Source organism: Chinchilla lanigera, unplaced genomic scaffold (assembly GCF_000276665.1).
Source record: "Chinchilla lanigera isolate Chin_1 unplaced genomic scaffold, ChiLan1.0 scaffold00004, whole genome shotgun sequence".
Classification (NCBI taxonomy): Eukaryota; Metazoa; Chordata; class Mammalia; order Rodentia; family Chinchillidae; genus Chinchilla; species Chinchilla lanigera.
The window spans coordinates 35,985,125-36,000,506 of record NW_004955405.1 but is presented as its reverse complement, the minus strand read 5'-3'; the positions used below and the strand labels follow the sequence as shown (position 1 = coordinate 36,000,506).

The 15,382-nt window shown below is 38.1% G+C and overlaps 1 protein-coding gene across 2 annotated transcripts in view; it reads right to left on the bottom strand.

The window, feature by feature from the left end:
- The window catches only part of Scyl2 (SCY1-like, kinase-like 2), a 58,915-nt gene that overhangs the window by 43,075 nt on the left and 458 nt on the right, over positions 1–15,382 (bottom strand). The window contains exons 1-2 of one of the 2 annotated variants that reach the window (XM_005374530.2): positions 15,128–15,366; positions 5,009–5,211 (exon numbers count right to left, since the gene is read on the bottom strand). In XM_005374530.2, coding sequence (XP_005374587.1) covers positions 5,009–5,185 — 177 coding nt within the window. In that variant the 5' untranslated portion in view covers positions 5,186–5,211; positions 15,128–15,366. Of the gene's footprint in view, positions 1–5,008; positions 5,212–15,127; positions 15,367–15,382 lie in introns of those variants that run through there. The other variant, XM_005374529.2, reaches the window with a different exon arrangement.

Sequence of the window (15,382 nt, the reverse complement as noted above, 5' to 3'; positions counted from 1 at the left end):
CAGAGTAATAGAGAAGAGAAAGAAATAAGAGGAACAATGATTGGAAAGGTAGAAGTCAAATTATCATTATTTGCAGATGACATGATACTCTACATAAAAGGCCTCAAAAAACTCCATCAAGACTTCTAGATTTAATAACCAAATTCAGTACCATAGCTGGATACAAAGTCAACATTCAAAAATCACTAGCATTCCTGTCCACAAGTAGAAAACTCAGTGAGAGAGAAATTAAGGAAAACATCTTCACAATAGCATGCAAAACAAAATGAAATACCTAGGAATCAATCTAACAAAGGAAGTAAAAGACAGCTACAATGAAAACTACAGTACTCTGAAAAAAAGAGATTGAAGAGGATACCAGAAAATGGAAAGATATCCCTTGCTCTTGGGTAGAAAGAACCAATGTAATGAAAATGGTCACACTTCCAAAATTGTAATACAGATTTAATGCAACGCTGATCAAAATACCAACAGCATAACTCACAGAATTAGAGAAAACAAACCTAAATTTCACTTGGAACCAGAAGAAGCCTAGAATAGCAAAAGCAATTTTGGGCAACAAAGGCAAGGTAGGGGGCATCACAATCCCTGACCTGAAATTATTTTCCACTGAGCTACTGTGATAAAAACAGTAATGGTACTGGCAAAAAAAAAAAAAGACCTGAGGGTCAGTGGAACAGAACAAAAGATGCACGAACAACTCCAAATACACTAAGGCACCTTATCTTTGACAAAGGAGCCAAACACCTTCACTGGAAGAAAGATAGCCTCTTTAATAAATGGTGCTGGAAAAACTGGCTTTCCATATACTGAAGATTAAAACTAGACCCATATCTCTCAACATGCACTAAACTAAAATCTAAATGGATTAAAGATTTAAATATTAAAACAGAAACACTAAATCTGATGGCAGATAAAATAGGTAGAATTGTTGAAGACACTGGTGTACATAACAACTTTATGAACAAAGTTGATCACACAGGAAATATCACAAAGAATCAACAACTGGGACCTCATCTTATTAAAAGCTTTTGCACAGCAAAAGAAACAACTAGGAGTGAGGAGACAACCCACAATGTGGGAAAAAATTTTTGCCGGCTATTCCTCAAAAGACTAATATCTAGAATATATAAAAGCTCAAAAAAATTAGACCCCCAAGTTTAAAGACTCAGTCCAAAAATGGACATCTGAAATGAATACACACCTCTGAAATGAAAAAGTAGAAATGGCCAATAAATACTACATGAAAAATATTCACCATCACTGGTCATTCAAGAGTTAAAAATGAAAACACTGAGATTCCATCTCACCCCAGAAAGAACAGCATTTATCAAGAAATCAACCAATAACAAATGCTGGCAGGGCTGTGGGAAAAAAGGAACCCTTCTCCACTGCTGATTGGAGTGTAGACTGGTCCATCCACTGTGGAAATCAGTGTGGAGATACCTCAAAAAACTAAAAACAAAACAAAAAACTAAAACTAGAGGTTCCATTTGACCCAGCTATTCCCCTTCTTGGTATCTTCCCAAAAGAATTAAAAGCATTACATCATAGTGACTTATGCACATCCATGTTTATAGTGGCACAGTTTGTACTAACTAAATCTGAAAACAGCTCAAATGCCCATCCACTGATTAATGGATAAGGAAGTTGTGGTTGGTTTTTACAGCGGAGTACTACTCTGCCATAAAGGATAAGTTTCAGACCATATTCATGTGAAATAAACTGAATACATGTGTAAGTACCTGGATGTGAGAAAGAGAAAATGTAAATAAGAACCAAAATGTATAACAGATATTGGGCAATGTGAAGAAAATATTCACATGAGAAGGGGAACAAGAGAGCAGAGAGGAGGAAAAGAAAAAAGGGACAAGAAAAAAGAAGGAAAATATGTAAACAAAACTTTTGTATAGGAGGAGGGGAAGAAGGGTTGAAGGGTGGGGAGGAGGAGGAGAAAAAAGCAGCAGCACGATATATTACATGCAGGTAAAAATTCACTATGATGGAAGTGATCGTTATGTATATATAAAATGTACCAATAAAATTTTTAAAATGCAAAAAAAGAAAAGGAAAAGCTCCTATAGCAGTAAATGTTAAAAAAAAAAAAAAAAGCAAGCGAGCAAGCTAGGTCAACACCCCAGTGCAGTAGCACATCCTTATAGTCCCAGCACTCAGGAGGCTGAGGCATAAGGATCACAGGTTCATGGCCAGCCTTGGCAACTAAGTGAGACCCTGCCCCAAAATCAGGGCTGGTCACTCTATAGGTACAATCCCCAGTACTGCAGCAAAACAAAACAAAAAACAGGCAGACAAATACCACTTTGAAGCCAAACTAACACCAAGGGTTGTCCTATTACAGAGAGACAAAAAAAACTTACTATAAGACAACGGAAAGAAATTTCAAAATGTAGAATTCCGTCTTTTTCTTGTTTTTTGGCAGGGGAAGCAGTACTGGGGGTTAAACCCAACATCTTGCACATGCTAGACAAGTACTCTACCACTGAGCTACATCCCCAGCCTTATCTACTTATCTACCTACCTACCTACCTGCCTGCCTACCTATCTATATCTATTGACAGGCTCTCGCTAAGTTGCCCGTGCTGGCCTCAAACTCGAGTCTTCCTCCAGTCACTGGGAGTATAGGCATGTGTCACAACAGCTTTATTTTCATTTGAATTAATTTAAACAGATGTATCTAGTACGATAACAGCTAGCACAGCTTTCAATTTCCTGTTTCACACGATCTCTTTTAATAAAAATGAAAAATAATTGAATTTTTCTCTTTTTTTTTTTTGGTACCAGAAATCGAACTCAGGACGTTGCACTTGCCAAGCAGGCACTACACTGTGCAGCTACATCCCTGGCCCTGAATTTTTCAATTAATGGAGAAACTAAAATGAGGCCTCAATTCCTTCTTCAGGAATTACCTAGTATTAAACACAAGATACTCAATTCTGACCCCTGAAGTCTGAAGAAAGCAAAGAATGAAAATTCAAAACTATAGCTGCCAACAGTACACCATCCGGCCCCAAAGCAATGAATATGGGGGCAACTCAGTGCGCAGGCAGCAGATGAGGATAGGGCTCTATCCCTTGTGCCTAGCGCATTAGTCTATGAGCAGCAATAGAAGCTCCAAAAGGACTGGGAGATTTTAGCATATGAACTACTGGTATCAACACAAACACCCAGAACTCTTTTTGTCTAAGCACAGAGATGCAATTTTATTACCACATCCATAATTTTATAACTTTGATGTTCATTATCTCCTTACCCAGTCACATGCTACATAACATTTTGCTCAACAGGGGACTGTATGCATGACAATGGTCCTTACAGGATTATATCTTATAGATTACATCACCTAATGACATCATAGCTGTCTTAGTTTGTGAGCACACATTATGATGTTCGGTTCACACAACAATGACATCAAGAAACAACATATCGCAGAATGCACCCCTATCAAAGCAGCACATGGCCATAACTGACCGTAAAAGCAATTTATAATACTGTCACAGGAGACTGGCCATTTATGTGACTTTAATACCTCATTAATAGTTTTTTAACAAGTCTACTTAAAAAACCAATTGCTTTCTGGATGCGAAAATAATGTTTAAAAATAACAATATCAAATAATCAGCATCATTTATGATACAGATCAACTTTGGACCTCAATAGAGAATTCCTACTAAATGGCAACAAAACCAAGTTTCATAAGTCAGGTACAAACTACGTACCAGCAATCTACCAGAGCACCAGGAATTCCTATTTCATAAAAGGCCAACCAAAGCCAGTTTTTCTTCTTTTCTCTCTCCTGTTTTACTTTCTTTTTCTTTTTTTTTTTTCTTTTTTTTGCCAGAGAACAAACTTTAGTGAGCCTCTCTAACCAAAGCCAACAGCTTCCATATATTTGGCTGAGAAGTAAACTGAGCAAATAACACATACCCATAATTGTACGACTGTGGGTAGCCACTGCAAAGTATGAGTAACAAATGGTTTACATACTCCATTTATTTCACTTGAAGAGAAATAAAAATACTTTTGGAAACTGACTTTTTTAAAGACTATATTTCTACACATTTTAATCCTGGATATTTTTTATCCTTTAACAATTCCAATAAAAAGCTGCTAGTAAAAATCAGCACTAGTGATTGTCCATATTTTCTAAGAACCATCTGTTGGTTTCCTAAGCCAAATTAGAGAAGAAAAGAAAAAACAACTCATTCAAACTACCCTTCACTAAAAGAACAATCAATTTCAAAAAATAAAAACAACTATAAAATAACTATACCCTAAAACACACTACCAATTATATCCCACAACTTACTTCCCTCTAATAGTAAATACTATCAAGTTTAACACACACACACACACACACAAAAAAAAAAAAAAATACTATAGAAGTCTATTTTCTACAAGCCTACACAGTACAGAATAAGTATCTAGTAAGTGGACTAGCAGAATAGCTCAGAGGTAGAGTTCAAAGCCCTGGGTTCAAATCTCAGCACCAAAAATAAAGAAAAAAGCTAAATAAGGCACATTTAATGTTGGTAAAATTTAACCGGACATTTTGCCAGTATCGTAAAACATATACTTTGCTAAATATTATCATTTAGGGCTGGGGATATAGCTCAGTGGCACAAGTGCCTGCCTGGCAAGCACAAGGTCCTGAGTTCGATCCCTGGTACTGCCAAAAAAAAAATTACCATTTAGTATGCTCAACTGAAATGTTTATTTTATTAAGTAAGCTAAAGTAGACTGCAAGACGATGTGGTATGTCAATCAGTATCTCTGTATCCCAGAGATAAAGAGCACATTTAAAAGCACTGGGTTTTTTATATCTTTGTAAGATGAAATGAAAAGAGCCCACTTAAAAACCTATTAAAAAACTTTTCACATTTCTATTTTTTTCTCTTCTTTAAAGAACTTTTAGCATTTCTTAACATACATACATATACTTTATAATACTTAGCATGTGTGTTTTGTCCAGTTGGACTGAATAACTCACTTGTTTTGTTGACTTCTTTGTGCCATTAAAAATTTTCCAAGCTAGCCCATTGCCACCGCTGGCGATGTGTCGACCAACATCGAATTCCCGAGTGACAGGATTGCCCATGACAGCGCTGGTGACATCAGCTGTTACTTTCGTAACAGTACTCTTCAATTTATTAAGCATCGACTCCATGGCTGCAGCTCTGGGTACTCAGTTACCTAGAAAAAGGAGGATGTGAGACAACTGATCATTTTTTCTTTACCTAAACACTTACAATTTAGTTTGAAAAGCTTAATAACCACCAATGAGCGAAACAACGCCACACAGATAAAGCTGTATGTTAGCTTTGTTTGTAGAGAATCCAAACGCTTGGGGTACAAATGTAACTCTAGAAACCGCACTGTCCCTCTCAACCTCGGTTCTCACAAGCTAGGAAAAGATATTCACACCTGACACTGACATGAAGGAAGAGCATGAACGTTGCTGAACTCACGTAACATGGATCCTTTAAGACTTAAAGCGAATCTCTACATGAAAAATAATATAAAAACCTAACAAGATCCAATGCTATGCTAAGAAATAAATGCATGTATTATAAAGTTTTATTTGCTATTAAAATAACACTACTGAGCTATGAAATCACTTGAGAACATTTTCTAAAAAACAGCATTGCTGGTTCAGGGCCTGTAGTCCCAGCTACGTGGAAGGCTGAGGTAGGAGGTTCACTTGAACCTGAGAGTTCAAGACCTGCCTGGGCAACAAAGTTAAGACTGCATATCAAAAAACAAGTAAGAGAAGCACTGATAACAAAGGGACAGTTTTTAAGAACAAAAAAAGAAGACAGGGTAAAAAAAAAAAAAAAAAAAAAAAAAAATTAAAGAAGAGAAAAACAAAACCTCAGTGACCTGTGGGACACTATCATGGGTCTAACATTTATAAATAGGTCCCCAAAGGGAGGTGGAAAATAATTTCTAAAAATAATAGCCAAAAGTTTTCTACATTTCATGAAAACTATACAAAGCTCCAAGAAAGTCAATAAACCACTATGAAATCTAAAGATAAAGGAAACCATCCTAGATCTATCATACCAGCAGCTGAAAATCGGTAATTAAAAGAAAACTCTTAAAATGGCCAAAGAAACAGGTAAATTATGTCTAGAACAAAAATAAGAATTTCCCTGGCCTTCATATCAGAACTTATGCATATTAGAGAACAACAATGGCTGAAGACAGAAATAAAGGGGCCAGGGATTTAGCTCAGTGGTGCAGCACCTGCCTGGCAAGTGTGACGTCCTGAATTCGATTCCTGGTACCGCCCCCCCGCAAAAAAGACAGAAATAAAAATGTACTGTTTCCTGTCAAAATAAGGGAAATAATAAAACAAAGAACAGTAGGAAACAGAAGCATATTTCTGAAAAATCTCTACATTCTATGTCAAGTAGTATTAACATCATTTGAAGGTATATTATAGTGAGATTAAGGTAGATTGTACTCCTTAAAATAACAATGGAAGTAATGAAGAAACATAACTAAAAGGCCAACAGTGGTCATAAAACTGAATCCTAAAGTAAACTGAGTAAATACAAGTAAAAGAAGGAAAAGTGGAAGGAACAAACGACAAATGTGGCAGATAGGAAACTAATAGCAAGATGACTGACTGAAATCCATCCACATCAGTAATTATTAAGTGTACTTATTTTTGCACTTATTATTGGATTTTAAATTCCAATTAAGAGGCAGATATTGTCAAACTGAATTTAAAAAGCAAGGTCTAACTATATCCTTATAAGAAACCAATTTTTAAAATGTAAGGACAGAGGTAAAGGAAACATACCAAGCTGGAGTGGATATATTAATAACAAACAAAATAGACTTCAAGGCAACAAGGACATCCCATAATCAAGGTTGTCAATTTATCAAGAAGGCATAAAAATTCTAAGTATGTATCTACTCAATAAGAAAGCTTCAAAACAAGAGCAGCAAAAATTGACAGAATTGGAAAAAGACAGTTTTTAGTCAAGAGTCAGTTAACAGACCAAAAAAAAAAAAAAGTACAAATACACATATCTCAACACCCCTATTAAATGTTTAGATCTATGTGACATTGCTTATTGCAACTGATAAACTCCAAATTCTTAATTAAATCATACAAAATCATAATATAAAACCTAGAAATTTGATCCTTTGCAACTATTTAAGCTCCTGACAAAAAACTTCAGATTCCATCAACATAAAAACATGTATTTCAAAATTACCAGATTTACAAGCAAAAATATGTGAAGACCACTGGACTGAGGTAGCACTTTATGTATACCATTTTCTCCACTAATTACATTCATGTAAATATAATTTTGCTATTCAAGATCTGAATTATAAATGGCAATTGAGATTCTTATTTCCTTTGTAATTTAATGCTGCATTTTTGTAAGTAGTTAGAAAATGTTGCTACTGGCATTATGAAAACATTTATTTGCTATGCCAAGTTGTTCTCTATGAACATCTGCTACTGAGTTTGACAGAAATCAGTATTTAAAACTACCTAGTCCTCTAAGTCTGCCTGACCTACTACTGGTTATGCACCTCTTATATACCTGGAATAGAGACGCAAGTGGAAATGTTTCTGCTCTTTAGGGACTCAGTCCAGTGGCACATTCAGACTGGTCAAGTTACAGAAATCGGCTAGAGATATGAGTGTATGATACCAGGGGCATTGTCTTAGTTACTTTCCTCTCATGCTGAAACAAAACACCCAACACCCAGTCCATAATCAGCTGGCTCCAAGACAGGGTGGCACATGGCAGAGGGGCAATAGTTCATGGCAGTGGAGAACAGCAAAAGCAACAAGAGCACTCACACCCTTAATCCTAGCACTGGACCATGACACAAACTCGAGATTCAGCCACCTCTGAAAATCCTGCCCCCGTGACTGCTGAGCCTTTGGGGAGACATCTAGACATAAACTGTAAGTGGCACATTAAGATGAACTAAAAATTTGTTTTTTAGGTAGGAAAGAAAAAGGAGTGGAGTATAATAGAATGAAAGATTGTGCATCGAGATTAGGAAGAAAGATTATGGTGTGATCCAAAGGCTACAAAGACCTCACTGTGAAAACTCAAGATATTTTCACAACAGATATTCAAATGTCAGATGTTTACACCAATCATCTAAAGAGTCAACACCTGTGTAGGGAACAAAGAAACTCACTGGATGATTTAATTTTTATTAAATACCCACTATGTACCTGACACTATGTATAGTATTAGAAGCTGAGGCAGAAGTAAAGGAGAAACAAGCTATGAAGAATCTATCATTAAGAAGGGAAGAGGCGGCAGGTGTGATAGTGCACACCCATAATCCCAGCACTCGGGAGGCTGAGGCAGGAGGATCACTGCAAGTTTGACACCTGCCTGGACTATATCGTGAGTTCAAAATCAGCCTGAACTACACAGTGAGATCCTATCTCAAAAAAAAAAAAAACAAAAAAAAAAAACAGCCAGGCGTGGTGGTGCACACCTGTAATACCAGCACTTAGGGAGGCTGAGGCAGTAGGACTGCTGCAAGTTCCAGGTCAGCCTGGGCTATATAGTTAGTCCACAGGCAGCCTGAACTATACAGCAAGACCCTGTCTCAAAAAACAAAAAACAAAAAAAACAATAAGGGAAGAGGCAGACAAGTAAAACCACCGCAGTATTAGCCTAATTATAAAATGCTACAAAATACACAATGTCCAGCATGTTACAAAAGCAAACAGAACCAGACCAGCAGAATTTTGTTCCCAAGTAGTAACGTTAGAGATGCTTTTATACATGTGAGTAGGACTGAACTAGACAGAGAATGGGAGAAATGTAGGAGTAAAAACAAAACAGTTCAGATAACAGCTAAAGGAAAAGAAAGTGGCAAGGGAGACTAGAAAAGCCAGCTCATCGAGGGCAATGCATAGCTATGAGAAGTCATAACAGGGTTTCAGGCATGAGTAAGATAATCACTCAGCAGAGTGGAGCAAAAGATACACAGTTCTAGGGATGGGGTTAGGGAACACGGTCTGACTGAAAAGAACTTCAATATGTGCTTCAGGGATGATATATACGTAGCTTAGAAAGTAAACAAAGTGAAAATGAGTAAAGCAAAGGAAAGAACACATGCAAATATACACAAGACAGGGAAGAGGTGGTAGGTGGAGGGGATATTTGAAAGGTGACTAGTTACACGAATATTTATAATTATGTATTAAATTATGTTATGCAATTTTATGCATTATATCTCACATTTTAAGCAACTTTTAAAAGAGGAAGAAGTAGCTGAGTTAAGGAAACACTGACAAAGGAGAAGAAAAATAACATACAATATAGAACTGAGACACTTAGTTACTAATGAGAGAAAGGAAATAAACAACTGGAAATCCACTCCCCACTCCCATCTCCGACTTCAGAGTCTGGTAGAAAGGAAGCACTGAACAAGACAGGACATTGAGGAGACAACTGTTTTGTGGAAGGAAGAACTCAATTTCAGAGAGGCAGAAATTGAGTTGCCTGAATGACACTCCTGTGAAGATATACAGTAGGCTTTTTGACAACAAAACTTAGAAAAAATGTCTGGCCTCAAGGTAAAAATTTGGGCACCAAGATCCAGTATAAAAAGACTGGGGCCTCCGTAAAGGTTATCCCAGAAGACCTAAGAAAATACGTGTATCATGACACTAACAGAAGGCAAGAACAAAAGGATCACAATGAGCTTGGAGAACAGGACCTGACCTTGAATGATTGTTTATTACTATCAGTGGCCATTTGACATAGTAAGAAACTGGCCAGGGCACAATCCCTGTAATTCCAGATCTCAGGAGGCTGAGGCAGGACAATCATGAGTTCAACACCAGCTTTGTCAACTTAGTGAGACCCTGTCATAAAATAAAATGAGGGGAGGGGAGAAGAGAAGTAAAAAGAACGAAGATGTGTTATGTACATGTACCAACGTCCCACAATGACTGTAATCATTATGTATTACAAATGTGTACTAATAAACAAGTTTTAAATTAAGAAACAAAAATGGTTGCAAATTAAGCTCAGTGTTCACTGGCTTTAATTCCCAGCACTGGGAGGAAAAAATGATAATTCTTCAATTTTTATTTAATTAATGGACACAAAAATAAGCCTATTTTTTGCAAAGACAAAAATTATAAATGACAGAAATAGTTATTCCACTTAAGCCATTTTTCCTTGTACATTTAATAGACTTCAACCACCTTCCATTCCCCAATCTTAACCAGAGTAAGACTTAGGGTACCAGTACCTCCAGTATTATTACATGACTGTATCACTCTACTATCTGGCTCAGCCATCATTTGGCTGTCAGTAGAACCTGTAAGTGAATCTGATATAATACTAGATTTTTTGTGTAGCTTTTTTGTGAAAGTAGGCTGAGTGCTACACTCTGGCAACCGGTAGCTGGAAGAACTGGTAATTCTTTCAGTTCTTCCTGGCAATCCTACTGCCTCAGCCTCCTGAGTGCTGAGATTATAGCCGTGCACCACCATATCCGGCACTTTCTGAATTTCCAAACAAAACAACTGCAAAGCATTCCCTTACTTCTCCCCAAGAATAAAATATTAGAACACAGAATTAGCTTACATTTTTGTTCAAAATACTACAATGCTAATAATAAGTTTACTTCAATCTCATCTGACTATGAAATTACATTTAATAACTTTAAGCCTCATGGAACCTGGTATGGACTAGACCATTGAGGGCAAATCTATACCACGCATGCTGCAGCAGGCTGTTTATAGCACTGAAAGCTCTAAAAGGTCCACCATCACTGGACTAGATTGTTAATAAACACAAAATAATACACAGTGACTACAAATAACAATAACGTGATTAAATACAAAATGAGCACAAAATAGTTTGTTTCATCCCTTAAAGAGGCGCAATGGCTGGAGATTTCTATGTAAAATGCCTGACAGTAAAAGAATACCATTTGTATAATTACTGATATAGTTGAATATTCACAAAATGAAATCGTGTATGCTTAAATAAGAATTACATTTACACGACATTAAATTCTTTTGATAAAATGCTCACAAAAATTTGGGGGAGCCAGACGTGGTGCCACATGCTTATAAACCCAGCACTCGGGGAGGCTGGCAATTTGGTGAGTTGGTGACACCCAGTATCAAAATAAAAAATAACACAAGGCCTCCGGATGTAGCTCAGTATAAAGGCTCTGGGTTCAATCCCCATTACTTCAAATAAAAGAGGGGGAAGGCTTTTGTACTCATATACCTATATAGAGCGCTTACCTATTTATATGTAAAGAAACAGGATCTTAAGATAGATCTTCAAATATATGTTTCTGTTGTGAGAGTACTCAGAGATTACTAGAAGTTTTTTTAAAGAAAAAAAATTGTTTAACTATTTAAACCGCCAGATGTAATGGCGCACACCTGAAATCCCGGCACTCGGGATTCTGAGGCAGGAGGATATGTGAGTTCAAGACCAGCCTCAACTACATAGCAAGACCCTGTCTCAAAACAAAACAAAATATATATTTTTTCCATAATATATAATGTACATATATAGTATACATATATACATATATGGAAATATATATATGTATATTTTTTGAGACAGGGTCTTGCTATGTAGTTCCTCTGACTATATCTATATCTATATATATCTATCTATATATATATATATAGAGAGAGAGAGAGAGAGGCAGAGAGATATAGATATAAATATATAGATACAGATATAGATATATAGAGATATCTATATCTACAGGTATCTATATATATGGTATATTATATATCTCACTCTCCTCTATATATATTACTCTTTAATGTGAAACAAAAGTCCTGTTTAAGAACAGAGACTATACAAAGTGTAATATAGTTACTCTCTTTACAACTACAAAAACTATCTAATTATTACCAGTTATGCCAGAAGAGATTACTTACAGAAGACAAGGCTAAGTTAAAAATTAATACATACATAATGGCTACAACAAATTATACTGTACCTACTAAAAGTGAAAACCCCATAAGAAACAAGAAATGAAACATTCAGAGTTAGTCATTGGTTATAAGCTTAAAACCACTGTACAGTAAGATTTAAAAAGCAACACAAGACTGTAAAGCAACATATGTTTAAATATCAAATCAAAATGGTAACTTCAGCCATGCATAATGTCTCATACTGTAATCCCAGCAATGAGGAGACTAAAGCAGAACAATACAGGTGAAGGCCATCCTAGACGACATAGAGGGTTCAAGGGCACCCTGGACTACACAAGAAGACCTTGTCTTAAAAAAACAAAAAGCCAGGCCAGGGATATAGCTTAGTGGCACAGCACCTGCCTGGCAAGTGCAAGATATGAGTTCAATTCCTAGCACACACACACAAAAAAAGAAAAACCAAAAAGCCCGGTATGGTGCCACATACCTGTAATTCTAGCACTCAGGAGGCTGAGGAAAGAGGATCAGTGCAAGTTCAAGGCTAGCTTGTACTACACGAGTCCAAGGCCAGCCTCAACTACATAGTGAAACCCTGACTCAAGCGAGAGAGAAATTATATCCAAGTTTTCTTTTGTTTTCCATACCAGGGACTGAACCCAGGGCCCTCACGCTGAACTATATCTCCACTCTTTTTTTTATTTCAAGGTAGCGTCTTGCTAAGATGCTCCACTGCCCAGGAATTCAGTTAAGCCTGTGATCCTCCTGCCTCAGCCTTCCCAGAGTGCTAAGATGACAGGCATGTACCACCACACCCAGTTTACACCCCAGTTTTTGGAAGGCATTTCAACTCTGAAACTCCAAAATATGAAAAAAAGCGGAATACAATGTGAAAACAAAGTGAATTAATGTCTAAGAAAGATAAAGATTTTCCAACTCTGGTGAACATCTAAAGAACTTGTTGAACCATATAAACGTCTACCTACTATCTCAAATCTTTGGATTCAAAATCAATAAAGTTGTAGTCAGGCTATCCGTCGCTTGAGCTAGATGTTTCTGATGTACAGCCAAGTGTGACAATTAAGCGTCATATGATTAAGTACATGATCTTCAATAGCAAGAAAACCTGAGGTGGAGTGGCAATTTTAATATCTGGTAAACTGGGACCACAAACAACCTCTCTTATACCATTGATAATCTATAAAAAGGAGGGAAGACCATCCATCGGATGATTGTTGTGAGGATTAAAAATGGTGATGCAGGGCCAGGTATGGTGGCACACACCTGTAATCTCAGCACTCTAGAGGCTGAGGCAGGAGGATTGCCATGAGTTCCAGGCTAGCCTGTGCTACACAGTAAATTCAAGGCCAACCTGAACTACATAGTGAGATGCTATCTCTACATAAATAAATTAATTTTTTTAAATGCAGCTGTATGGGGACATAGTTCAGCAGCACAGTGTCTGTCTTGCAAGTACGAGGTCCTGAGTTTAATTCCTGGTAACAAAAACAAAAATATAAAATGCAGCTGAAAGATCACTATTAAAAAAAAGATGATGCACACAGAATGACTAGTGCAATTCCTGGTACATTTATTGTGTATAATTAATTCAAATAATTTAACATTTATGAAGCACTTATACAGTATCAGGAAATAAGGAACATCTCAATTTATTAAGTACTAATAAATATGGCAACTCTGCAATGGTGTCATGAGAACACACAAATAGAATCTATCCTAATCTCCAAAGTCTTCCCTGAAATGTGCTGCATGATAAACAGGCTCTAACTAGATAAAAAGAAAAGGAAGAAGTCAGATGTGGTGGTGCATCCCAGTCTGTGCTACAAAGCAAGATCCTGCTCAAAGCCAAAACTTAGGAAGAGCATTTCCAGGCTCTTGGAGATGCTTCCCCAAAGCATAACTAAAAGCTATGTATCTGAAGAACAGAAAGATGGGCAAGGTAACCAGAGGAGGAAAGGAATGCATGAAAGCAGGGTGGAGATGAGGCTGGGAAGACAGATGGTCAACAAGGCAGGACCTCAGAGGGCATGGTAAGAGTTCAGTTTATCCTACAACAATGAGAAGCCATGGAAGGATTTTAAACACGCAGACAATGTGATCAGATCTGCACTTTGAAGAAGCCGCTTGGTTTAGAAGGAAAGCAGAGGTAAGCTATAATCAAGAGGCAAAAAAGAACCTCCATGAGAGATGAGGGAGGCGAGAACTAGAAGACTAGGGTTGAAGATCACAGGACTCCGTGAGATACTGAGTACGAGGCACGAGAACTGTGAAAGTTCAACACCTACCAAAAGGAATGGAACAGGAAGAGGATGTAAGAGGACCTATTCTTCCTTGAGATCATGAACTTCAAATGTGTACGAGTTGCTACTCCCAACTACAAGTGTGGCTTGCACAGAAACACTCCATTATATGGAAGTACAATGTGTATTTATTTTACCGAGTGTTCACGCACCTCAAGACATAAAAGAACAGGTAGTTCTGCATATGTGTAAAGACTCCAGGAGAACGAAGGCCCTCATAGTCCATTAGCGTCCTTTTCTTTACATAATCTCCACTGCCGGCAAGCTTTATTTTAAGAAATAAAAAAGCTTGCAAGGTCCAGAGGGAATCTTCAACCACCCGATTTCCAAGCCATCACCAGGACCATAATGACAGGTTGGCCTGGGGAATTTCTGTTAAGCTATTAATTTTTAAGAACAGAGACATGCTACTTAAAAAACTTACATATAGAACATAATTGTTTAAGTGTCATCATACAAATTCTGAATGTGATGTACAAAAAAACTATTTAGAAACTTGTAAGTCACTACGCAAACAGCGTTTTTAAGTGAGTCGCTGGACTGCCTAGTCGATCCTGTCAGAGGGGCAGACTTGATAACACTTGTGTTCTGATCACAGGTACGTGTTCACCGCAAACCCAGGAAGTTTTCGTTAGCTTTACTGATTTAAATCTTCATGCTTTTTCTCTTGCTCAGAAAAACAAGAGTCCCGGAGCCACCGATGGGGACGTTAGCCTTAACAAAACACCTGCCCCACCCACCTGACACACAATAACCTTCCATTCCCCAACTACAGCTGCGGGCGGAGGAGCACGCCGGGAGCGGAGGGCCCTGGCTGGTGCCCCAGCTTCCCGGGGCCGGACCTCAGAACCGAGGGGAGCTGTCTTACCCAGTCCCGGAGCAGTGTCCAATTTCCCAAAGCGGTACCGAGATCTCTACCACCGAAACCCGAGCTCCCGCGCCGGCGACTCTCCCCGCGGCAGAAGGCCCCGATCTCGGGTCTCCGCCGTGCCCAGGCCGCTTCGCTTCGGGGTTCGGATCCGCTCCCCGTAGGCTGCAGCTGCCCCGCGGCCCCGGCGCTCGCCCGTACCCCTGCGCCCGGCCGGCCGTCACTAGGCAACCGTCGCCAGCCCGCGGCCCCGGG